Source organism: Microtus ochrogaster, chromosome 10, assembly GCF_000317375.1.
Source record: "Microtus ochrogaster isolate Prairie Vole_2 chromosome 10, MicOch1.0, whole genome shotgun sequence".
NCBI classification, from domain to species: Eukaryota; Metazoa; Chordata; class Mammalia; order Rodentia; family Cricetidae; genus Microtus; species Microtus ochrogaster.
In genome coordinates this window covers 77,061,637-77,087,461 of record NC_022016.1, presented here as the reverse complement: position 1 = coordinate 77,087,461, position 25,825 = coordinate 77,061,637, and the positions used below count along the sequence as shown (strand labels likewise).

Genomic DNA, 25,825 nt, shown 5'->3' with positions numbered 1-25,825 from the left:
AATGAAGAAGAGAAGCATAAAGCTCACCTCTGGAAAGCTCAGTTGGGTAGAAAGAGCTCAATTGTGAGTGAGCTTCAGATGACTGCCTCAGCTTCCCTGATCAATTTTTGCTAGATGTTTTAAGCAATCAATTTGATGATGTTATCTCTAAAAGTTACTTATTTGTCCTTTTACTTGTAAGTCTCACCTAGGGGACACGCTGGATGGAGAACTCCAGCTGGCTACCTTAAAAGGGCTTCCCAATCCCATTCCCACTGGATGTTTTGAGTATCCAATTTGATAATGTTTTGCTTTCTATCTATCATTTGCTATTTATTCTTTTACTTTGGTTTGCTTTGAACTGTAATACAGTCACTCATGCAAACTGAAAATATGCTACTGTAATCATTCTCCAGACTGTATAGAACAGAAGTGAAGACAGAAAGATCCAAAGTACAAAGACAGCTTTAGCAGCTTAGTGAGTCTGAGACCAGCCTGAGCTACATGAGATCGTGTCTCAAATAACCAAGAAGCAAAGAAAGAAAAGAAAAGGGAAAGGAGGAAGAGAAAGAGGAATGAAAAGAAGATATGCAAATACAAGAGTTAATTGTCAACTTTGTTTAATTCTCACATGTTTTGTGACAATTCATTGAGGTGTGGTATGGAAATGTATATTTGGAAGCAATCAAAAAATTAATGGCTTGAGAATAATAGGAATCCCACATAGTAGAATATATAAATAAGTAACTGGAAGTATTGTGTCTTCCCAAAAGACTGTCCAGATACTAGAATGTCTTAAGAATATTTTCAAAATGACCTCCTTCTTTTAACTTCTTTTAATTAGTGAAAATGGATGTAATATTATCTTATTAATACAGGTTTCTCAATTTAAAAACAAACTGTAAAAATGATTTCATTCTTGATGCTTATTTCTATCAAGGTTGTTGAATTACTCATCCTTACCTTTTTAGAACCCTGGGTATCAGAACAGACAAGAGTCAGGAGTGAATAGAGCTTCCTTAGCATTTCAACAGCCCTGGGTTCCAACCTGAGGACTACACAGCACCAAGAAGCAACAAACTAAGGACATGGGATAAACCTAGCTGTTTTTATATGGGATGTGACTTAAAATAGCTTTTAAATTTTATGATTGGGAATAAATCAAAAGAACATTTCATGACACGAAATTTCATATTGTAGGGATGTTCTTGCTCTTTGGGAATAGAGCAGAGTAGTAGTAGTAACAGAGGCAAGATAAAACCTAAATATTTATTATTTTATTAATTTTATCTATACTACTCTTATTATTATATTAATATTTAATATTATTAACTGACTATACTGAAGAGGCTTGCTGACCCCTAATATTAACTGTAACATCATACAGTATCATCGTTAACTATATCAAAACTTGAAGTTCTTGCCTATCCTTGCCTATCTGGAATTCTAGTAACTGTCTCAATGAAACACAGGACCAACTCAGTAAATCAATCCTAATAATATATATACAAATATATATATGTATATAATTTATTAGCACAACTGACCACAAAACATTCATAAAATAATGAACCAAAGGATTTTATTTATGCCTGGCTAAGCAATATAAACTCAATAATAGTGTAAGATTATAAATACTTCTGTCTTAAAAATATAAAACTTTAGTGCTAATTCATTTCTTTCTCCATTCCTCTAACCTCTTAAAAAAGAAAAGTGAAATATTTTATACATTAGGCTGACTTTAAGGGGTCCAAAACCATAGCCACTATTACTTGAAAACTACTGTACCTTCTGTAAATTCTCAAGATATTAATTCATTTCATGCACCTGCCACGAACCAAGGAAACGAAGAAATATTCTTACCATTTAAATTTTCCAAGTTTTAAAAGTTTCCTATTATCTTTGCTCCATATGCAATACTTGGCATAAATGTACACAGTGTGTGTGACTTCTTTCAGGCCAGTAAGTAATTGGTCAGTAAATTATTATTCCAGGGCACTCACTGATACCCTAAGAGGTTTGAGAAAAAGGTAAATGCTCTCAAAAAGGTACCAACCTTCTAAAAAAAAATACTTAGAAATAAAAAAAAAAAAAACATGCCACATAGTGTTTTTATTTGCATACCTAAACTCATTTAAAACCATTATTGGTTTATATTTAATTATTTAACTTGAAAAACATTATTTGGGAATTAAACTAAATAAATACTACCAAATTTACTTCTGATATACATAAATTATCTAAAACTAATCTTTAGGATGAACATGGTGGTGCTTGCCTAAAATATCACCATATGGGGGAAGTAAAGGCAAGGAAGATCAGGAGTTCAAGCCCATCCTCAGCTAAACAAGAGTGTTTAAGATCAGCCTGCTCTACATGAGAACCTGTCTCATAAAACAAGCAAGCAAGCATACAAACTAAACAGCTTTAAGCATTACTTAGCTAATCATAAAACTCAGTTATCTTTTATGTCTAGTCAATTAGGAAACTTACACTGTCTTCCACATCTCCAGTCTTCCAGCCTTTTAACAGCATTTTAGGCACAGGTATCTGAAGTTCGTTTTCTAGAATCTGTTTAATCTCTCCTGTACAAATAAGAAGAGATCAAATATAACTAATGAGTAAACACAAGTCAATCATTGACTACCAGGACAACATTAATATCCAGTATACAATATTCAGTCAACAACATTTGACCGATGAATAAATGTTTAAAGGGCGATGGTGGCGCACGCCTTTAATCCCAGCACTCGAGAGGCAGAGGCAGGCGGATCTCTGTGAGTTCGAGACCAGCCTGGTCTACAGAGCTAGTTCCAGGACAGGCTCCAAAGCCACAGAGAAACCCTGTCTCGAAAAACCAAAATAAATAAATAAATAAATGTTTAAAAACTCAATACTGATGTGGGATGCCCCTGTATGCTGTGAATATGTTTTATTACTATTGGTTAATAAAGAAGCTACTTTGACCTATGGCCTGGCAGAATAAAGCCAGGCAGGAAATCCAAATAAGAGATATAGATAGAGAGTAGGCAGAGTCAGAGAGATATCATGTAGCTGCCAAAGGAGAAAAATGTCAGAACCTTAACGGTATCACCACAGCCTTGTGGTGATACACAGACTAACAGAAATGGGTTCATTTAAGATGTAAGAGATAGAGAAGACTACACCTACACTATTGGCCAAACAGTGTTGTAATTAATATAGTTATGTGATTATTCGGATCTGGGCGGCTGGGAAATGAACGAGCAGTCTCCGTTTACACAGTACTCCAAATTTAAAATCTTCTTGACCAAACAATATGCTGTTTCATTGAAGAACTTAGGCTTCAAAATTAATGACAAAAATATTTCACAATTATTAAATTATTATGTACTTCACGTTTATAAAAGCATAGTTTTCTAAAAAGCACAGATATCAGTGGTTAAGAATGTAAACAGAAAACAAACCAATAAACAATACTGTTAGGAACATAAGTGAAACCATATTGTGTGATTTGGAATAATGCTTGCAAGATAAGAGCCAGCTGCAAGGCAGCTCTGATATAAGATGAGCCTTAGGCAGGTTCTAATATGCTAATGATCCAATCCTAAGCTGTGAGCCCTGGTAAACTAAAGATGGCCCCCAAGATCTCACTGCAATGCCCCCAAAACAACATCTCAAGCCTCTGTACTGAGTCCCTTGAGCAAGGAAACTTTGATGTTGCCTACACAAGGCTCTGGTGACCTTCAAGTTTCCTAGACCACTGATGAATTCACACGTGCCTGCCTGTCAGCACTAGCTGTTGGCCAAGGCTTTCAAGGACCTTCTGGAACTTCCAACAGTGTTATCTTCTGAATTTAGGCACAGACACTGGTCTCAGGTCTCAAGCTCGCTCCTGAAGCACCCTCACCTAGAGTGGGTTCCCCAGTGGAAGCCTGCAGCATTTCCTGTTCATCCCATTCCCCTTAGAAAAATGTCTGTTTACATGAGACTACCTTAATCTGTATAATATCAAGAAACTGAAAGGAACATTTCTGTGAATAAACAGAACATATTCAAAAGGCAAATCTCATGTGGATATTCTAGCTGCCAAATGCCTTACAGGCCACCAGATCTGTTCTGCACGAATGTGCTCAGCACATGACAGGAGTAGTAGAGAGTACAAAAGGTAAGGTACTTCAATATAAGTGAAGCACATTTTGCAATAAAAATTTGGATTAACATTTTGCTTAGGGGAAATACAGTCACTTGCTTGTTCTTACTGCAGCATCTATAACATAGAGGATAGCTTTATCTAGTTCACCTAACCACATGATATGTTAATGAAAACATATAGGATGAAACAAGAAGACATACTTTAAAATAACTGAAAAAACTGAAGGCAATATTGACAATCTAGAAGACAATTTAAAATGTGTTGAAATATCAGTTTCAGAAGAGGGAGGGGGAAACTACTGAATCAAGCAGCTATAAGGCAGACAAAACTTAAACTAGTATGACGTATGATGTGGTATTCTCCTTTGTATGCCATGGATATGTTTTATTACCATTGGTTAATAAAGAAGCTGCTTTGGCCTATGGCAGGGCAGAATATAAGGAGGTAGGAAAACTAAACTGAATGTAGGGAGAAAGAAGGTGGAGCCAGGCAGATGTCACTTAACTGCCAAAAGAGAAAGACACCAGAACCGTACCAGTAGGCCACAGTCTTGTGGTGATGCATAGATTAATAATGGGCTATTTTAAGATGTAAGAGCTCGCTAGAAATATGCCTGAGCCATCGGCCAAAAAAATATTGTAATTAACATAGTTTCTGTGTGATTATTTGGGTCTAGGCAGCAGGAAAACCAATGCACAGTCTCCTGTTACAGAAGTGTAACCAAAACCAGACCAAAGCATAGTTGGGCTGCATAGGACGGCCAAATCAAAATAGGCCAGAACTCCATTTAGTGAAAACAAAGGACTAAAAGACTAAAATTAAATTAAATTAAAGGAGAAAATACTGATGACACACGTCAAGGAAGTATAATTTTCCCATTAACTCATAAGTTCTTCTGTAGGAATGTTTGTGCTGGTTTCAGGCACTCCACTGCTTTATGTTGATTTGAATTTGCAAATCTTTCTTATATTTATCTAAGATGGATTGCTGATACTCTATGATTTAAAATAAGACATAATCCCATTGTTTTTATATTAAATACAAAACAATTGAATGTTATAACTAGGAAAACAAACCCATGATGAGAAGATGAAAGATGAGAAAGAATTTTATGCTATATAAGTTCTATAGAAACACAGCAGCTTAATCAGCAACAACACAAGAGTCATTCATGGCCTCGGGGATTTTTTTTAACTTTCTTTAAGAAAAGATGAGCAGGGCGATGGTGGCATTGGTGATGCATGCACACCTTTAATCTCAGCACTCAGGAAGCAGATGGAGGCAGATCTCTGTGAGTTCGAGGCCAGCCTGGTCTACAAGGGATAGCTCCAGGACAGCTAGGGCTGTCACACAGAGAAACCCTGTCTGAAAAAAGCAGAACAAAACAAACAAACAAAAAGGCTAGAGCAGTAAGATGGCTCCATGAGTAACAGTACTTGCTGTCAAGATGGAAGACCAGAATTTGGTGCCTGGGATCCATGTGGTAGAAGGAGAGAAACGGCTCTGAAAAGTTGTCTTCTGGCCTACACATGCCATGCCATTTTGACACCACACCACATACACACACACACACACACACACACAACCCACTACAAACACAAACACACACACACAAAATGTAGTTTTTTACAATTTAAGTCCTTTTGTGCACTCTAGGTGGTAACTACCCATTTAAAAACAAACAAACAAAAATCCAGAAAGTCTGGCTCAACATTGTATCTGTTTTGGCTTTCAAAAATGTGACTGCTGACAAAGAGTCTATTTGTTACCCAGACACATACAAAGTCAGCCTTGCCTTTCCTGAGCACTAGTCTGGGCATATGTATCTGCAGGCTGCCCAGTGCTGTCCTCCTAAATCATCTTCACCAGACACTTCTTTCTTACACTTTTGAAAACATTCAGCTTTCTTGAGTTAAAAGAAGTTCTTAATAGAAAATAAATAAATAAATGAATGAATGAATGAATGAATGAATAAATAAATAAATAAATAAGTCTTAAAGTCTTTGAAGAAAGCCTGGATAAGACCAAAATAAAACTAAATGCCTTTTTTCCACATGCATAACAGAACAGAAAATAAAACCAGTTAATCAACTTTTCTCCTCTTCTACTGTGGGACAACGGTTTGTACCCTGTCAATTGTATTTTAACAAAATGCTGATTGGCCAGTAGCCAGACAGGAAGTATAGGCGGGGCAACGAGAATTCTGGGAAGAAGGAAACAGATTCTTCAGTTGTGACCCAGCCTCAGAGGAAGCAGGATGTGACTGCCTCACCAGAAAAGGTACTGAGCCACGTGGCTAACATATACAAGAATAATGGACTAATATAAGTTATAAGAGTCAATAAGAAGCCTGAGCTAATGAGTCAATCAGATTATAATTAATGTAGACCCCTGTGTAATTTCTTTGGGATTTAACGACTGTGGGAATGGGGCAGGACAGAAACCTCAGACAACACTCTTCCCTGTTTTTTATAGTCCCTAAATAATTCTATTAGAATTCTCACTATTCTGCTTCCTTTTTCTATGAGATCAACTTTGTTAGTGTCCATGTATGAGAACATATGAACTTTATCTTTCTGTACTTTACTAAATATAATGTCCTGTGTTTGCATCCACTCTGTTCTCCTTGATGCTAAGCAGTGTTCCTTACACAGTTGTACCATAGCTGTCTATATGTCTGTTGGAAAGATGATTGAGGTGTTTCTATTTGGGGAGTATTACAAATAGAGATACTATGGACTTCTACCTGTAAGTTATTTGTATGTCTATGTTTTCATCTCTTTAATAAATACCGAAGAATAGAACTATTTGGTCATACAGCAAAAACATGTTTTAAGTTATAAGATTACCAAATCACTTGAGAAGTGTTTGGTCATTTTGCATTCTTGTCAGCAATATATAAGTCTTCCATTCTGTGCATTCTCTGCAGTTGTTGATATTCAGTTTATATTTTACCCATCCTGATTTGGACATAAATATCTCATTGTGCTTTATATTTCCCCCAATGCCTAATGGCTTTGAACATATTGCCACATTATTATACCCTCTTTAACAAAAGATTTCCTTGATTCCTTGCCTATGCAACTACATATGCTTACTCGTTTAAAGGGGAAAAATCTGTCATGGAAGAAAATAAGCAAATATTAACAAAAGAAAAGGCATTGAAAAATAGAAGAAAATAAAGATATTAGGGAAAATGTCTACTCTTCTGCTTGTTGTCTTACTTGAAAGATAAACTAATGTTAAAATGATAGGTAAAATTCTTGAAAGAATGTTAAATAAAGTAAAATTTAAAGACTTCTAACAAAACATCAAACTGTTAACAGTGGGGAGTTAAGAATGAGAAAAGAGGAAGAAATTTCTTCACATATTTCCCTATTTAAAATAAACAAAGTATTTTAAAATGTGAATCTAAATAGAAAAAATACATCTGAGCAAAAACCCAAAAAAGTTGAAGGCATTACACTGAAAGATGTATATACATACTGCTCACTCTCATCTCTCACGGTAGCAAATGAATGAAAGTAACCTAAGTGCCAATCAGGAGATGAATGGGTATCATTAATGTGATATATGTATGTAGCAGAACACTACTCATCCTTAAGAACTAAATCCTGTCATTTGCAACTAAAAAATGAATATAGAAGATATATATATGCTAAATATAAAGTAAGCAAGTCACAAAATGACAATTATGCATAATCTTGCTTTGTGTAAAATCTAAGAATGAAAACACAAAGAAATAGACAGCGGAATGGTCTATAGTACTACTATAGGAGAAAATTAAGGTTGAGCAGAGAGTCAGAATAAGGACAGGGGAACTGACAGTCCAAGGAGCAAAGGTTCAATCAAGTGAGAATAATAGTTCCAAATAATCTATTGCATATTAAGGTGAATATAGTTAATAATGTATTTCACATTTCAAAATTGTTTTTGAAAGTGAATTAAATTTTCTTAGCACAAATTGATGATAGGTACATGAGGTTGATGCTAATTAACCTGATCTGCTCATTCTACAATGTATATATGAACAGAAATATCCCATTATACCTCACACAGATATAAAATGTCAGTCCAGAGCATGAAGCTAGGTTAAAGATATATTTCAATTATATAAATAAACACTATGCATATTAAGAATACAGTTCAATTTATATTCAGTGTGCTGCTAACTTAGGTTCCAAAATGACTCTGTGCATTGATAGTACACAACAGCTAACAGAGTACAGACCAACATACAAAACTCACTGCCTATACTCCTCAAAAGTAAAATCTTTAACTGTATGCTCTATACACTCTACAGCCATATAACCCTCCCTCACAATATCTCTGCAAGGCAAATAAGACAACCATGCTTTCCTTTCGTGATTACCAGTAACAACAATGTCCTTTTCCTCCCAAAACCCCACTTGGAGCTTACTGCTCACAAAACATGTCTGCAGCTCTGAAGTGGTGAAGGCATTTGCCAAAGGTTGCCTCACTAATCTAACTCAGGGGTCAAGATAAAAAGTAAAGTTCACAGATTAAACAAAAATAATTAATTCATTTTTTTTGGTTTTTCGAAACAGGAAGTATTTATTATTAAAAGTGGGTGGACAGGAGAGACAAATGACTCAAATGATAATAGATCTATTATTTTCCAATACATTCCAGAAATATAACTAAGGCCATGTTGGATAGAACAAGTTTGTTCACAGCACTGACAGAATAAACTTTATTAAACAAATAACTGGCATAAAATCCTTTGCTATTTCCTGGAAACACAATAATACATTAAAACACCTGTCCTCAAGATGATCACATTATTTTATGCAAGAAGTTCTTTATAAAGGATGAGTCCTTTAACATAACTTTAAATTACTCAAGATTAGAAAAGAAAACCAGAAGTTTTAGGTATGAAACTGAAGAAATAACAGGACAGGAAAACCATTAAGCAGCCAATGGAGCTACCACTAGGTGTCACTCTGGTATAACTTTCTTAACTGGCTCAGCCTTACTTTTATATCTTGGTCTATTTATCTGGTAATAATGCCAAAAAATAAAATAAATAAACATAAAAAAATTAAAAAGCATTATCTTACTGAGCATCTCTTTCCTATAGAAAATTAACATTTATTCAATTCCTGAAAACAGTAAGATAGTCTATAACAATTATATTGCAGGTCACAAAAATTAGTGTTTCTTTTCCAATGCCCTATTATGGGTAAGCTAATCTATATAAACACACACCCCTACACTCTTTTTATGCAGCCAATCATTTCCTCAATAGGTATGACTGTGCCATGCTCTGAATAGAGAAAGAAATTTTAAAATAAGACCTTGTCTTCTAAAATTAAGAAGTTAACATTTAGTAGGGAATCTTAAACACAAAGAATTGCTCTTTAAGATCCATTTTTTACAGCATTCAGATTACCACATCCATGGAAGCTAGAGTTGCATCACAGAAGGAAACTTCACACGAGATCCTAAAGCCTAAGTAGGAAGTTTCCAGAAAAGCCAAACAAATACAATGTGAGGGACAGGAAGTAACTTGAATACACACCAAGAGACTATGATTTGGAAAATGCATACCAGTCTGAATATGGAAAATATAAGAGAGGAAAGAATAACATATGTAAATAACATTAAGAAATTATTTTAGTTGCACATGAAAAAAAAAACAATTCCTGAACTGTACAAAGGAGATGAAAATAGAGAATCAAACACTGAGTGACAGAATTTGTAGAATTTAACAAATCAAATGCAGTGAAAGAAAAACAAGTCCCATTTACTAGTACGCCCTGCATATTTGTGCCCAAGGAGATAAAAAGAAGGCTCACACATGATTCCCGACTGCATCTATTTCAGTGAGAGGGGAACTGCGGCACAGCACAAATATAAGCAGGCTGTGAAGAGACGCGTGAGAAACACATGTCACGGAGGAACAATATTTGGCTTACAATGCAGTTCGAATGAGTTGTAGTAGGTGAATGTACAATAATAATTAATAAAATAAGATCAAGAACTAAAAGAGAAAGCAGAGGGAACATAGGAAGAGCTGGAGAAAAGGTTTCAATAATGCCATAGGCAAAGTACTCATGTATGAAATTCTCTACAATATAACTTTCTTAATTAAGAAAATATTACCAGGGGCTAGAGAGATGGCTCAGTGGTTAAGAGCGTTGCCTGCTCTTCCAAAGGTCCTGAGTTCAATTCCCAGCAACCACATGGTGGCTCACAACCATCTGTAAAGAGGTCTGGCGCCCTCTTCTGGCCTTCAGGCATACACGCAGAAAGAATATTGTATACATAATAAATAAATAAGTTTTAAAAGAAAAAAAAGAAAATATTACCAAGAAGCAGAAGTTCTAAGGGATAATTTAGTTAACAAGGGCCCCACTTCTGTGAAAGAGATAATTATTAAAGTGCTTAACAAAGAAAATCCATTCCTTTTGCTTTTTCTGCCTTCTGTCATGTAAGGTCATGGTACTCATCACCTCCAAGGAATACATCAAGTTCCATCCTAAAAGCAGTCAGAGGCATCACTAAACTATGACCCACCAGTGCCTTAATCATAAAACTTCTTAGCAGAAATATAAGAAAATTAATTTTAATTCCTCCATAAAAATTGAGCATATTTATGTAATTGTAGCAGCACAAACCAACACTACATTATAAAAATGAGTACGCTTTAGTTGCAGGGTTGGTATAAACATACTCAATAATTACAGTATTTTTTTTAAGCTCCCTAGGTGTTTAGTTTACAACAATCCTAAAAGAGTATATTTATAGAACTGTGAATGTAGCTTGGCAGTCAAGTCCTTGTCAAGTATGTACAGTGCCTTAGAGTGATGCTTTGTATTGACAAAAGCACACAACAACGAAAGTAGATAAAACTGTATATCAAAAATTATTCTTCAACTTACCTTAAGCTCACCACAATATATATTCAAATTAGAGGACAATAACCTGTATGAGAAAGTATCCAATACAATGTGCTTTGTTCTCTTCTTGTTGATAGTCAACTCAAAGGAAAAGAACAATGTATGCCTAGCAAACCATTCACTTATGAAGGCTTTATGGAGGTAATTCTTACCAACAGTACAGCTGTCTTCAAGTACCACATCAACATTTCTGTCTCTGTACTCAACTCTGAAGTCCAGCATTCGAGGCTGCCTTTCTACAATCTGCCTGGATGGCATTACAGGGCGGAACGCTGAAGAGGAGGGGGTTGGAGCTGGAGCAGGGTGACTTGCTGGATCAAATGTGGGTCCTGGCATGGTTTCACCTCCAAAGTCACTAAAATGTTGATAGAAAAGAAAAAGCAAAACTACTTCATTACACAATATCATCAAGGTTCTTCTCTACTGGCTCGCAGGCCTTCCTATCAATTTGCCTGCCACTTGTGGTAAGACCAAGTTCTCTTTCTTCTACTAAATCTATAACAATGGCCAGGGGTCACATGATTTTCTCTCCCATCCTTACCTGTCTATTCTAACTACTACTATGATATTATTTACACTTGGATGTATGTGGCCATGTGAGCAAAACATCATTTTAAAATGAAAATTAAAAAGGTTCTTAGGATGGTGAGATGGCTCAGTTGGTAGAAGCTCTTGATATTAAACCTGATGAACTGCTTCATCCCAAGAACATATGGTGGAAGGAGAGAACTAACTCTTCCAAGATGTCCATTGGCCTACACACACAGACATACAAGCACGCACGCATGCACACACACACGCACACAATTTTCAAAACTTTAGGTGTATTTTCCAGTCATGCTCAGTAAATCATTATCTGACCTGCTACTTCTATTTTCGAAAAACTGCTTTAAAACTTCTTTAAATTTTAATTCTCTTTCGTCTAACTCTTGGATGGATTCTGTTACGAAAATAGAAGCCAAAGAAACTTTTCTTAATACTAAATCCCCAATCTAACCCACCTGTGTGCTTGCTCTCATTCCCCTTATAAAAACAGAGAGGACATCTTTCTCCCTGTGTGTAAAATCTACACAGTTTTACCCTAGAGATTACCACCCCCATTTCCTTTATAATATCTTTGTCACTCAGTATACAATTTTAATTTGTTCAAACTTTGTTTTCCTAATAAAAGCTGACTAGAGTGCTGAATCAGATGACTAGCTCTGGAAGAGCTAATGAAATGGCTGTAAGATGGCTCCTTCTGACTCTGATGGAGAATACAGAGGAAAACAGCAGCCCCAGTTTTTAGTGTCCAGCTGAAGGCACGAAAGTACAAAGTTCTGAATATGGCCTTTATAACAAGTTTGTTATTTCTTCTAATAACAGGTAAGACCTTGCTGAGAATGAGTTCAATTAATGTTGGAACCTACAGAATTACCGTGGAAGCTGAACATGCGTACTTCCAAAGTCTCTTGTGAAAATTAAGGTGCTATTTTAGAAGGATTGAGAACCCAAAAAGTAAAATAAAGATACCTGAGATTCATATAAAAGAATCTTTAACCCTGAAATCTGAGTCTCTTTTATGCTCATACTCATGACTAAGAAAGTCAAATAACCTCTTTTTTATTAATTTATTTATTCTATTCTATTTGTGTATCTTGATCCCATTTATTTCCCACCCCTTCACATCTGCCCTCTGCCACTGCCGCCCCTCCCAAATAAATAAAATTCAAGAGAAAAAAATAAAAATAAAATGAGAAAAAATTTTAAAGGAAATACATTAAATATCTCATCATGGAAGCCGCAGTGCAGTTGGAAAAGTCAAATCATATGCTCCTTGTCCCGTGTGTCTCTACTTGCAAGTGTTCACTGCAGACTCACTGGTCTGGTTTGAGGCCTCAGGTTTCCACTACACATTCGATGCTGGGCCCCAACTAGGATTCTTCCCGGACACCTACCATAACACAGGGCACCAAATAACGTCTAACTGCTTGGAACTTTTTTTTAGTATTTATTTATTTATTTATTTATTTATTTATTTATTTATTTATTTATTTATTTATTTATTTATTATGTATACAATATTCTGTCTGTATGCCTGAAGGCCAGAAGAGGGTGCCAGACCTCTTTACAGATGGTTGTGAGCTACCATGTGGTTGCTGGGAATTGAACTCAGGACCTTTGGAAGAGCAGGCAATGCTCTTAACCACTGAGCCATCTCTCCAGCCCCTGCTTGGAACTTCTTATAAGTCTCTTCTTTGGGGTAGTTATCTTGAAAAAAAGAGTCCTATTTTCAACAAAAGCTTTAGTGTCCCTTGAGGCCTCTAAAGTCAGGTCTATACTGATTGTAAGGAAAAAGTAAAGGGTTTTAACTGAGACATTCTTTATATCAAAGCAACTGTAACTATGAAAATTATATGAGCTATATCCTATGGATAGAAATAATATTAAGTATGTTTAACCCAAATAATTTACATAAGGAAAACTACAATTTAGTTTGAGCAGCTATAAGTTCCTCTAATTGTCTGCTCACAGACTGGAAAAAAATGCCATCTCAAAATAGAGTGCACATAGTAAGGGTGTGATGTCCAAATCTGCCTAGCATACTACAGAAGATGCTTAAATAATGAAAGAAATAAAAAGGCCATAATGGACATAACTGGGTAGAGATAACTCTGGTTTTCTTACTTTTTCTCTAAAGACCCCCTCCACTTCCACCAAGTAAAAAGGGTAGATGAACCACCTGATAATCTCCATTACAAAACTCACAGCTTTATCTCTTCTTCTTCTTCTTACCCTCCTCTGGTCAGCTTGCTAACCTATACTGTTGTTTTGCTCTTAAAAGTCTAATAAATCTGAGAGAGAGAGAGACACACACACAGAGAGAGAGAGAGAGAGAGAGAGAGAGAAATAAAAGAGTGTGTGTAACTTGTAGACACCCTAGAACTACTAAATAATTATGCACATATATTTATTCTCTATGATTACTTTGCAAAGCACCGAGTATAGAGTACACAGTACCTGTACTTTGTTTTCTTAAAATTTAGGTCAATTATCCCACTCACTGTCATAACAGTGTTGTCTGAAGAGATCCTAGTAACATAAACATTATACAGAACAGCACTGCATTAGTAGCAGTGATGAATGACCAAAAGAACAAAACTGCAGTTAACTCAAAGTTTGCTTTGACAGGCAGGTGCGGGGGACCAACAAACACATGCATTCCAAAACTGAAGGAGGAGGCAAGAACACATATAGACAGCTCAGTGATGGAGCACATGTCTCATGCAAGATGTCCGGGGTTCAAGGCCCAGTATTTGAGGAAAGGGAGAAAAAAAAAATCACAGTCCTTCCACCTTGGTGATGCTTCTAGAGTAGAATAGAAAAAAGAAAGCCAACGGCTTTCCTGTCAATAACTAATTAACTGGGAAAGAAATCACTTAGATTGGAAGGAAAAAAGCTAAATACATAAAATACACTGGAACAAAACAAAACCAGATTGCTCTAACACTACACTCTCAATAAAAGATACATGTGAAAAGCAGCAGTGACAGAAGGCATCCCTTTGTGGAAAAGTTGAGGCTGCTCACTGGCTAGCCACTCAGAGATAGCCTAACATACAAATCTTCAATGAATTAGGAGCAATATGAGGTTGGCATTTTGTTAATAACATGAAAATATTTGATGCTGACGTGAATTTCTCCACATCCTACACATTGAAGAAAAGATTTTTTTCTACAGTGACAAGACAGGCTAGTAAGTTCTTTTTCACATTCTGTCAGGGGGTACTTATACAATGAGGTCATACCAAGGGTGAAGTGGGATTCTCCTCTGTATGCTATGAATATGTTTTATTATCCTTGGGTATTAAAGAAGTTCTTTTGGCCAATGGCTTAGTAGAGTAATGGCAGAAAATCCAAAAAGAGATATAGAAAGAAAGTAGGCAGAATCAGAGACACACCATGTAGCTTCAGAAAGAAAAAGATGCCAGCCTCCAGCCAGAACCTTACCAGTAGGCCACAGTCTCATGGTGATTCATAGATTATTAGAAATGGGTTAATTTTAGATATAAGAGTTAACTAGAAATATGTATAAACTATTGACCAAACAATGTTGCAATTAACATAGTTTCTGTGTGATTATTCGTGCCTGGTTGACAGGGAAACGAAGGAGCAGTCTCCACCTACAAAATGGTGCACCAATGTGGGATGGACATATCCACATAAAAACTGAGACAAGCCGGGAGGTGGTAGAGCACCCTCTTATCCCAGCATTCAGGAGGCTGAGGTAGGCAGATCTCTTTAAGTTCAAGGCTAGCCTGGTCTACAAGAGCTAGTTCCAGGATAAGCTTCAAAGCTACAGAGAAACACTGTCTCAAAAAACCAAAAACACAAAAACATACAAGCAAAAAAATCAAAACAAACAAACAAAAACCAGAGAGCTTGGGAAGAAATTCTAGACACACACACCAAAGAGAGAGAAGGAGGGAGAGAGAGAGACAGAGAGAGAGACAGAGAGAGACAGAGACAGAAAGAGAGTGTGTGTGTGTTAAGGGTGACAATGGTAGCCACATTCTCTCAAGTGGGCTCTGTTTGCTAGAAGCAAGCAGAAGGCTTCCTGACTCAGTGGTAGCAGCAAAAACTGCACAGCTGCAGAGATCCTTTAAGGCTTCCTGGTTCGTGATAGTTCCATGAACAGTTCTGGCTCTTTCGGGAAGCTAACACTTGAATGGGGTTTGTGAGCAGTGTGCTGCAAGTACTTGGTGGCAGCATGGGCCAACTCCTTCCCAGAGCTGAGGTGTAAGCATAGCTACCACCTGGCAGTAGCAGAGCTGGCAGTAAATGTACCTCCATCATATTGAAAGGCAGAGAGAGGTGAACCCAGCATCCAGGGCCACTATGACCAAGTTGCTTACCATTTTAAAAGTGTTCCTGGTCAGAAAATGATTACAGCTACACAATAAAGACAGAGTCAGACAGAAATAAACCTTTAAATGGGTCACAGTGTGTTTTTAAAATGTGCATGGGCTTAAGAGAGAGAAGAAAAATAGTACAGACATTTATAAAAAGAATAGTTTTAAAGAATAAAACAAAGACTTTAAAGAAACAGAATATATTAAAAGAGGTAAGAGAAATAAGCCATGTAAAAATGGAAAATACACACAGAGTCTGAATTATATATATTATTATGTTTTCTTTGAATTTTTTTGACTGTGAATGAGCTACTTACAGAGAGATATTTCATTGTACGGGCTGCTAAGATGAACCAACATATATATTTTAAAGGTATCTTGACTTCAAAATTTGAGTCTAAGGATCTGTTGCTTTGGAAAAGGGGTTCTGCTTTTGTTTCCACTGAGAACAGAAAGCTATGGATTCCTAACCAGCTAATATTGTCTGATCAAACAAGACTCCCTAAAGCAATGGCCTAGGTGGTCCAAAATCCATGACAGCTTTAGAACTGCTGGCTGAGATGAACCTACCACACAAAATACCCCATGAAAGACCTGATTAACAGCACCCTCAAGCAGCAGGAAGTAGTCTAGAGAACAACACCCAAATTCTCTCAATGACTGTTTATAAATGTTTGTTTACATTTAAAGGGGGATATGCCATAGAGATGAATACTTTGCATTGATATGCATCTTGGTTTGTTGAATCAAACTTAAGGACAATTTTGTTATATGTACATTCTGTTCTTGATTAAGGTATTGTGTTTGTGCAGCTCATTTAAAAATGTAATGTATAATCAAAAATACAGGTTAATAGTCATCTATAATAGTCAAGCTTGTAGTCATGTTAGTTAGGTTTTCTAGATATACAGAGATATATTTCAGATGGATATGTAATCTTCAAACCCTTCAAAGATTTACAGAATATGGAATTTAAAATGTTTTAAGAACTTAGGACCTTTCATGACAATGAGATACATCTGCTCCTGGCAGCACCAATCTACTATATGAGGATGATGGGCAGTGAAGAGGCTCCTTATAGTTTGTTATCCATTTGGGCAAGAAACTGCTCTTGCCTGGACTGCTTGATGGTATGCTATATGAACTGGATATGCAGGACCCACAGAAAAATGACAGCTTGCTAAATTTGCCTAAATGTGATACAGTCCTTCAGGGTTCCTGCTTCATGAAAGAGTCTGCCCAGACATTCTGTAGGAAACAGAAGAAAATAACTGATAAACTGCCAATAGAAGTCAAACAGTCTTTCAAATTTCCTGCTTCATGGAAAAGTCTGCCAGATACTATGGGCCTGTAGGCTGAAGATGGATGTCCCATTGTTACAGAAAACCTTTGGGTGACTGTCCAGGCAGCTAGAAGTCTCTGTCAATTCTGGAGTTTTAAAAGTTGTTTACAATGCACTTCCTGTTAACTTAGGTAATATATCCTTTTGGGTCTTTGATGGAGTTGAAGAATAATTAGTTATAATTATAGTTTTCCTTAGTTATGAAAAATGATAAATCCTTCTGGGGAAGCTGGGCAGTGGTGATGCATGCCTTTAATCTCAGCACTGAGGAGACAAAGGCAGGTGGATCTCTGTGAGTTTGAGGCCAGCCTGGTCTACAAGAACTAGTTCCAGAACGGGTACCAAAGCTACAGAGAAACCTTATCTCGAGAAAAAAAAAATCCTTCTGGGGTATTTGATAGAGCTGAAGAATAGATAGTTATACTTATAGTTTTCCTTAGTTATCATAAAAGATAAAGTAGATACAAATATTGTAACTGTAATTATTGCTTGATACTGTTTTGTTATATGTAATTTTACTATGTTAAAGTTAAAACCTTCCTTTTTATTTAGAAAGAAAAGGGGAGATAATGGGGGATTCCCCTCTGTATGCTATGAATATGTTTTATTACCATTGGTTATTAAAGAAACTATTTTGACCAATGGTTTAGTAAAGCCAGATGGGAAATCTGAACAGAGATATAGAAAGAAAGTAGGCAGATGTAAGAGGGACGCCATGTAGCTGCCAAAGGAGAAAATATGTCAGCCACCAGCCGAACCTCACCAATAGGTCACAGTCTCATGGTGATTTAAGATTAATAGAAATAGGTTAGAGTTAGCTAGAAATATGCATAAGCTATTAGCCAAAGAGTGCTGTAATCAATATAGTTCTGTGTGGCCGGGAAACAAGTGAGCAGTCTCCACCTATAGAAAGGTCGGAAGGCATGGGCACAGAAAAAGTTGAACCTGAATAGAAAGAGACTAATATTGAGGCCACAATACACAGAATCTTATAACTGATTAGTAATGGGTAACATCTGTCTTCAATGAAAAAGACTCTTTGGAATATATATTGTCTTCTCAGGACATTGATGATACTTCCAGTATCACCATTCATAAGTTTATCAAACACAGTATCTTCCATGGTTTCTCACACACAGTGTGTCTGAGGAACTCATTTCCACAGTAGAGGAATTGCAGCAATGGGCTCATGTATGGATGTGATTGTCCTCTCTGAGTTAGCTTAAAAGAACAGTGACTTTCTAAATACTCAGTTAATAGAGGTTGCAAAATATGACCTTTAAACTAAAGGCTCCCTCTTAAAGAATATGGCATATTCTTTACACTAGTGACAAAAATACCATATTTATCAAACTACCAGAAAATGTGTTGTAGGAGCTGAGCAGTGGTAGTAGATTCTTTGTCTATGCCCAGTAACATCACATTTTTGGTTTGTTTGTGTGTGTGCAATTTAGACTACAATGAATCAGAGATGAGGTATATAATGTTTTCACAATACTTCTGAATCAGAAATTTAGAATATCAGTTGGTATTGAACACCCAGCAAAAGAGAGGTATTAGCTAGAGTTCATCACTATACCAATTCTGATTACCAAGAGAAAAATCTTGGGATTATTATGACACAGTTGACTCCGTTTGTAAGCTAAAAGACTTTGTGAGCTATGTCCAGTAAGTTACTGGAAATTTGCAATAATAAAAAACAGATTCATTAAGGATACTGATTTTTCAAAACAAAGGTTTGTGGTGTTCTACAAGGTATAAAAATTTTAATGACTAACTTTTTAATAAAAAAAGTTAATGACATTGACTAAAGTCAATATAACACAGACTAATAGGAAAGAAAAAATAATAACATCAACTACAGTTTTATGACCATTAACAGAAACCAGGGCTTAGTAGCCCATGTACACGTGCGCACATACACACACATTTCTTTCAGTAATCAGAACCTACCAGCAGCAAGCATACCAACAACAGTATTGACTTTATTTTAGTATCATTCACTAAAGACAGTTTTGTGTCTGTGTATGTTCTAAATTTTTTAAATTGTGTGTGCATGTCAGTGTGTAGGTTAGTTTATCACTACTGTGATAAAATACCCTGACAAGCACAATTAAGGGAGAAAGGCCTTAGTTTAGCCCAGAGGTCCAAGCTGCAGGCTATCACAGTAAGGAAGTCCGGGCAGCAGAGCCTGAGAGAACTAGTCCTATCACACCCATAATCCGAAACAGACAGCTCAGAACCCTCATCTTAAGAACAGCACCGCCCACTTTTAGACTGGATCTTCTCAGATCATTTAGCATAATCAACATTCTACAGAAATTCTCAGAGGCTAACCTCAGGGGAGATAGTCAAATGTATACCCAGAGGCTTGCTTTCCAGGTGTCAGGTCAGCAAAGAATATTAACCACCACAGCGCACAGTGCCTGTGTTTCTGTAGACACACATGCCAAAGTGCCAGGGTGGAGGTCAGAAGGACACTCTGTGGAATCAATTCTCTTCCCCACCTTCAGGTGGGTTCCGGGCCATCTCTCCAGCCCCCTTGTGCTTCTTTTCACTCACACTATTTTTTCATTTTATCTGTTTTGTCTTAGTATCTACAGTTTGCTCTTTTAACCTCCTCCCCATCTTCACAATTAATTCCCTACATGAAACTCCTTCTATTTTACATGGTTGAAATCCCATACCCGGTATTTTGGTTATTGATCCTTAACAAAAAAAAGTCTCAAATTTTAATTTTTTTATTTTTAAAACGACCAACATATCATTTGACTTCCTCCACTATACTTTTCTTTTTTGGGTTCCTTTAGTTTGGGGGATTTTGTTTGCTTGGTTGGTTGAGTTGGTGGCTTGGTTGGTTTTTCTGAGACCACTATACTTTTCTAATCAAAAATTATTTAAGAAAGAAAAAACAAAGGCACTGGGAAAGGGTGGAAGTGTGGCTCCAAAGCTACAGAGAAACCCTGTCTCGAAAAACCAAAAAAAATAAAAAAATTAAAAAAAAAATTAAAAAAAAAAGATAGTATTAGATAATGAGGAAGAAGGAGAATAGAGGGAAAGACTATGAATCATGGAAGGATAAAAAGCTAATATTTTTTCTAATTTCAACTCCATCATAGTTTTGTTTTTTTAAGGTTGATAGGCAAATTCAGTTGTGTATTCAAAAAGCAAGAACTGTCTTGCCTCACAAAAGAACGGGATATGCTTTTGAGGTAGGAAATGTGAAAGCGGGGCTTTCTTTTTTAACATTATTGGTCAACAGCACAACAGGAATTAGACAGGACCAGTCACTGAGTATGTTTATCACACTGATCTATTTAGAAAAAGGTTTCCTTTTTAATGTGTTCTTGGGGAAAAGGTTTTGTAACCTGAAAATTTCCCCCTCATTCTATTGCTTACAACTATATCAATCATTGTGTTATAGTATTTTACATACTAAGATGTAAAATATAGTTATATATAAAATGTGGTTAAAAACAAAGAACTATTGAGATCCTTCAGGTTCTAGCTCAGGTTCTCAGCGTCCAGCCAAGACACAATGGCCAGGCAAGGGAACTAAAGATCTGAGGGTGAAAATAAACTCTCCACTACATACTTTTCCACATCAGTTTCTTTATTGTTCTGCCATCCTTCAAAGGTTTCAATTTAAATACTCATGCAGACAAAATCAGCAATTCTCTAGCAATAGCAAGGATACCAGGCATGCATTTCTCAGGGCAATGAAAACAGATAAGGACTAGTAAAAAGGGCACCTGTATCTTACTTATCAGCTTAGGGAGCATGATTTGTGCATATCTAAAGAGGGGGAAGGGTCGACAGAGGAAGGAGCTATGATCTCTAACAGGGGAGAAGGGGCGATTGTGTGTTAAACTACATTTGTGTGTAGTTAAGCTAGGAGCTTGTAATCAGATAAATGTGGAAAGGAGAAGAAAATGAGGCAGTGCTGTGCACTTTCTAAGCACTTTCTTCCACTTCCACAGTAGCTAGGAATACAGCTTTGTGGTAACTATGGCAAGTGAGCTATGGAAGAAAAATGGGTGGTATTTGATCCCTATTAGCATTTTCACCAAATGTAGCTGATTACAGAGGACGTCTCAGCCCTAGAGATTACATCTTAAAGTGGCTAGAGCAAATGGAAAAACTATGTCTATGTAGTGTAAAATCTTGAGGCTGATACTTCCAGCCTCAGACTAAGCAGCAGGATACTTGTCCCCACTGATGCCCAAATTAGAAGGAATTCCTTTCTCTGGGGCTAGTTAGCTTTTTCCTGCACCTCTAGGGGTATAGGCACAAACAGTTAATTTCCTAGACTAAGATCTAGTATCAATAAAACCAAGATGAAGGTAAGTACAGAACATTAATAGCTTGTTAGGATAGAGCAGGGGCCAGTTGAGGTTTCACACACCTAAATCAGGTGTTAGAGAAATCAGGGTGCCCAGTTCTCCTCATCATGAGGGCAGACAAGCTGTATCCTCCTTCCTCAGTACCTGTTCTTTGAGGCTCCAAATGTGGTCCATTTGCAAGGTTCCTCGTCCTGGCTGAATATCCTGCCATAAAGGATAATTGTGGGGAGCTAGTTCTAAGTTTGTATCAGAGAATGATTATAGATTTGACTATGAGAACCACAGTTTCTAGACTGTGTGAATACTTCCATCTCAGGGTCCCACAGTGTGAACAAAGGTCATACATTATACAGGTACATGAAGGACTTATGTCCAATAATTGATTAATACACTGCTGGGTGTTTGGGGGACAAATCTCACTATGGAAAAGGGAGCACTATGGCTTCACAAAAGTTTTACAGAAATGACAGCAACTATTCAAAAGGCAAATGTCCTCAACACCCTGCAATTTGGGTGTCCTCCATTAGAATGAGTGATCCCAGTGGGTCAGCCTTATGATTTTATCAGTTGAATCCTCACTGTATAATCCTGTGGCCTGTAGCAAAAAACATCATTTTTAAGAGGCATTGATGGGGGGCTTCTATACAGAAATCTACCTCAGGTCTAATTCACGGCCAGCAAGTGCTTAGGTTTCTCAACAGAGCACTCACTCAGGCTCCAGGAGGTAGTAAGGACTTTTCCTAAGTTAACAGGAACTGGACATTTGCTTATTATTTCAACTTTCAGAAGTTCATTCCATGGCAAAGTCTCTGGGTACACCTATCCAATAAAACCACATCTGCTTTCAAGGCAAATTTATAAATCAATTCAGATTGTTTTAATCAACATTTTACTAAACCAGAATGCCTGAGCACTTACACATTCTGAAGGTTTAACATTATATATCCTAAAAGTATAACACTCAAGATTTGAAAATAAACATGTCTTTCCTAAGTGTAATTATGCTAAGCAATAAACAAATGAGTATACTACATACTCTTCTGGGTCATAAAATAAGTAATTGATAAAAATCAACCATTTAGTGAATAAGTAAAGTTACACTATAAATTTATAAAGCTCATTTTTAAACATAGCATCTGCTCTCCCTTAGTGCAAGTAATTAAATAATACTTCTAAAAGATTATCTCTGAAGATAGTATGTGAGGTGCTGCACAACATTCTTAATATTAACTATTAAGAATGCCCAAATTCCGAGTATAAACTTGATGTTTGCTTACAAGTGAATGAATACTACGTAAGTCAGTCATTAAAAACATATTGTGGTATCTGTATGTCGCCTAATGAGACAGTCCTAGGAAGGTCAGAGGATGTGCTGAACCAGAAGATATTCCCTACACCAGCAACATCATGCGGTAGCATTTGGGTCAAGCCACTTCACGCCTTATTATCCTTAATATTAAATCAGGGATAAAAGTATCTGTCTTTATTAATGTCTAACAAAAATATGTAACTAAAATGACTATAAAAATAAATTTGGAAAGCAAAAATATTATATACATGTGCTGAATTTCTACTTTCTTACCCAAAGGAAAATATCTTTAAAAAAAAGTTATGACCTCATGTTTACTAATCTTCCAGAAAAATAACAATAAAGAAAGGGCATAACTTTTTTAAATTTCCCTTTCTAACTTTTAAGTGTTATTGACCAAAGTACACCCAACATAATCAAGTGGAGGTCAGTGAACAAACTGTGGGGGCTGGTCTTCTCTTTCTACTATGAGGGTTCCAAGACTCAAACTCCAAACAGTTTTATAACCTCTGGCCAAAAGAATTATATCTACCAGTGCCCAGCAACTATTTACTATCAAAACATCTGTATCTCATGATAGTATCTTATACAAATGTCAAAATATATAAATAGGATAAATAATGTGATCTTTAATTACCAAGTTGACACACTCTAGAACCACCTAGAAAAAAAATGTTCATTAAGAGACTGTCAGGCTGTCATGTGGATATCGCTGTGAGGGATATCTTGATTATGTTAACTGACGTGAGAGGATACAGCCTAAAAGTGGGCAGCAGCATTTCAAGGGTCCAGGGCTGTATAAGAGTAGACAGAATAAGCTGAATAGTAAACAGGAATGTGTCACTCCTCTCTGCGTTTGACTGGGATGGAATGTATGTAACTGTTGCTCTAAGTTCCAACTGCCTTCACGTACCTGCTATGACAGACCACTACCTGGAACGGTGAGATAAAATAAGCCCTTTCTCCCAGAAGTTGTTTTGGATATTTTACTTCAGCAAGAGAAATAAACCTGAGACATACAAAAATACATTTGATTCTTTTTGCTCTTCTGTTAAAGTATAAAGGAAAAGTCAGTTCTTTATAAACTATTGCTAACTTAAATCAAAGATACAAAGCAATGACTACATAGACATCTAGCGCTGACTTCTGCTTTCAGTGCCAACTATGAAAGAAGTCAAAAAGAGCTCTTTTATTTTCCTTAGTTGGCAAACAGCCGTTCCCAGTTATGGAAATTCACAGTGATTTTAAAAACTAAAGAATAGAGGAAGAAAACAGTTGAGAAATTTACTAGATACAACTTATTTTCCTTCACAGGCATGATTTGTTCCTCAGAAAGAAGCAAAGAAAGCCAAAAAAAATCTCACTCTGTTCAAATTTAGACCGTAAATACCATAGTATTTACTAGAGGATACTAAATTTATCATTAAAAAAAGGCAAAAGATATCATCTATACTAAGAAAGACGGGATATTTCCAGGGAATACAAGCTTCTGCAGGTACCACAGCAAATGCTATGGAGTCCAATTTCCTCAGTATTACAATGAAAAGCCCCAGAGGAAATGAAGGCACAGAATGTGGTAACAGAACTCATTAAGATGAAACTGGAGTGCTATTTAGTACTCTAAAACTTTCTAATCCCAAGCTTATAAAGTGGCCATGAAGTTCCTGTAATTATCTGGTTTCCTTTTCTGGACAAGAGCTTCAGTAGAACTAACTGAATACTTTTAAATCACCCTTCCAACCAAAACCAACAAAGCTGTGCTACAGACTCTGGACATCAGCCATATTTACTCTGGATCAAACGTGACAAATTTTAAGGGGGAACTGGAAAATAGCTTTCCATTAAATCATTAAAAGTGGTATAGGCAGCAACAGTTTTTTGCCTCTATCCTAAATACATAGTTTCCTACCAAATATAGCACAATTGTGCAATCCAGGTTGAATGTTTTCTGCTGTGACAGCACTTTTCTTCCTTTCCCCGTCTCTGCCTGCTCATCTACACATAGCAGATCACGCTCCATGACTTACAAGTACCAGCCACCAAAACTCAAGCCAACAGTCGGAACTAAAAGTACTCTACTGAAGGGGCAAGTATCAAAAAAATAAACTACGTTTAGAAGGAAAAACTGTTTTATTTCCTCTGACTTTAAACTGAGTTATTTTAATCCAGAACCAAAATCTCTCACTTTCAAAAGGAAATTTAAAAAAAAAAAATCGCCCACTCCTTTTTAGGGATGTTTTAAACATTATAGTTCTCTCTTAGGATCATCTTCCAATTTTACCTGTAACAAAGACACAAAGTAAATAAAACTAATCCACATGTTAACAGAGACTATTTCATCAGACAGGGTCATAGTCCTGTGCTCTGGGATGTGTCATTATTAAAAAGCTAGTGAAACTGTTACAAATTTCCAGAGTTTGAAAGCAACTAGGGAAGGGGGAAAGACTGTGTTGTCAGCTTGAAAAGAAAGCCTGAATTGTCAGGTGACAACCATACTGTGTGGATATTGTGCCATGTCTTATTTAAAAATCACCAAATCACTCTAAAAGTTTGTATTATAAAACTGGCAAAAAAAAAAAGATTTTATAGTAAAAATAAGACTCTGCGTGCCTGCCATACCAGCACCTGGGAAACAGAAGTAGACAGAGAGAGAACTAAGACCAGATGGAGCGATACAGAGAGCTCAAGACAGGATAGGAACACACAAAACCCTGCTCCAAAAAAAAAAGGGGGGGGGTGGGCTGGCTGGAAATTTTATAGAACTAACTTCAGAGAACTAATTAACAAATACTATAAAAGAACAATGTCTGTCCGGATAGTGGTAGTGCATGCCTTTAATCCCAGCACTAGGGAGGCAAAGGCTGGAGGATCTCTGTGAGCTCCAGGCCAGCCTGATCTATAAG

General features: G+C 36.6%; 1 protein-coding gene across 1 annotated transcript in view; it reads right to left on the bottom strand.

The window, feature by feature from the left end:
* Faf1 (Fas associated factor 1) overlaps positions 1 to 25,825 on the bottom strand; it is a 288,528-nt gene that overhangs the window by 207,938 nt on the left and 54,765 nt on the right. The window contains exons 4-5 of the mRNA XM_005353630.2: positions 11,190 to 11,392; positions 2,473 to 2,564 (exon numbers count right to left, since the gene is read on the bottom strand). Coding sequence (XP_005353687.1) covers positions 2,473 to 2,564; positions 11,190 to 11,392 — 295 coding nt within the window. The remainder of the gene's footprint in view (positions 1 to 2,472; positions 2,565 to 11,189; positions 11,393 to 25,825) is intronic.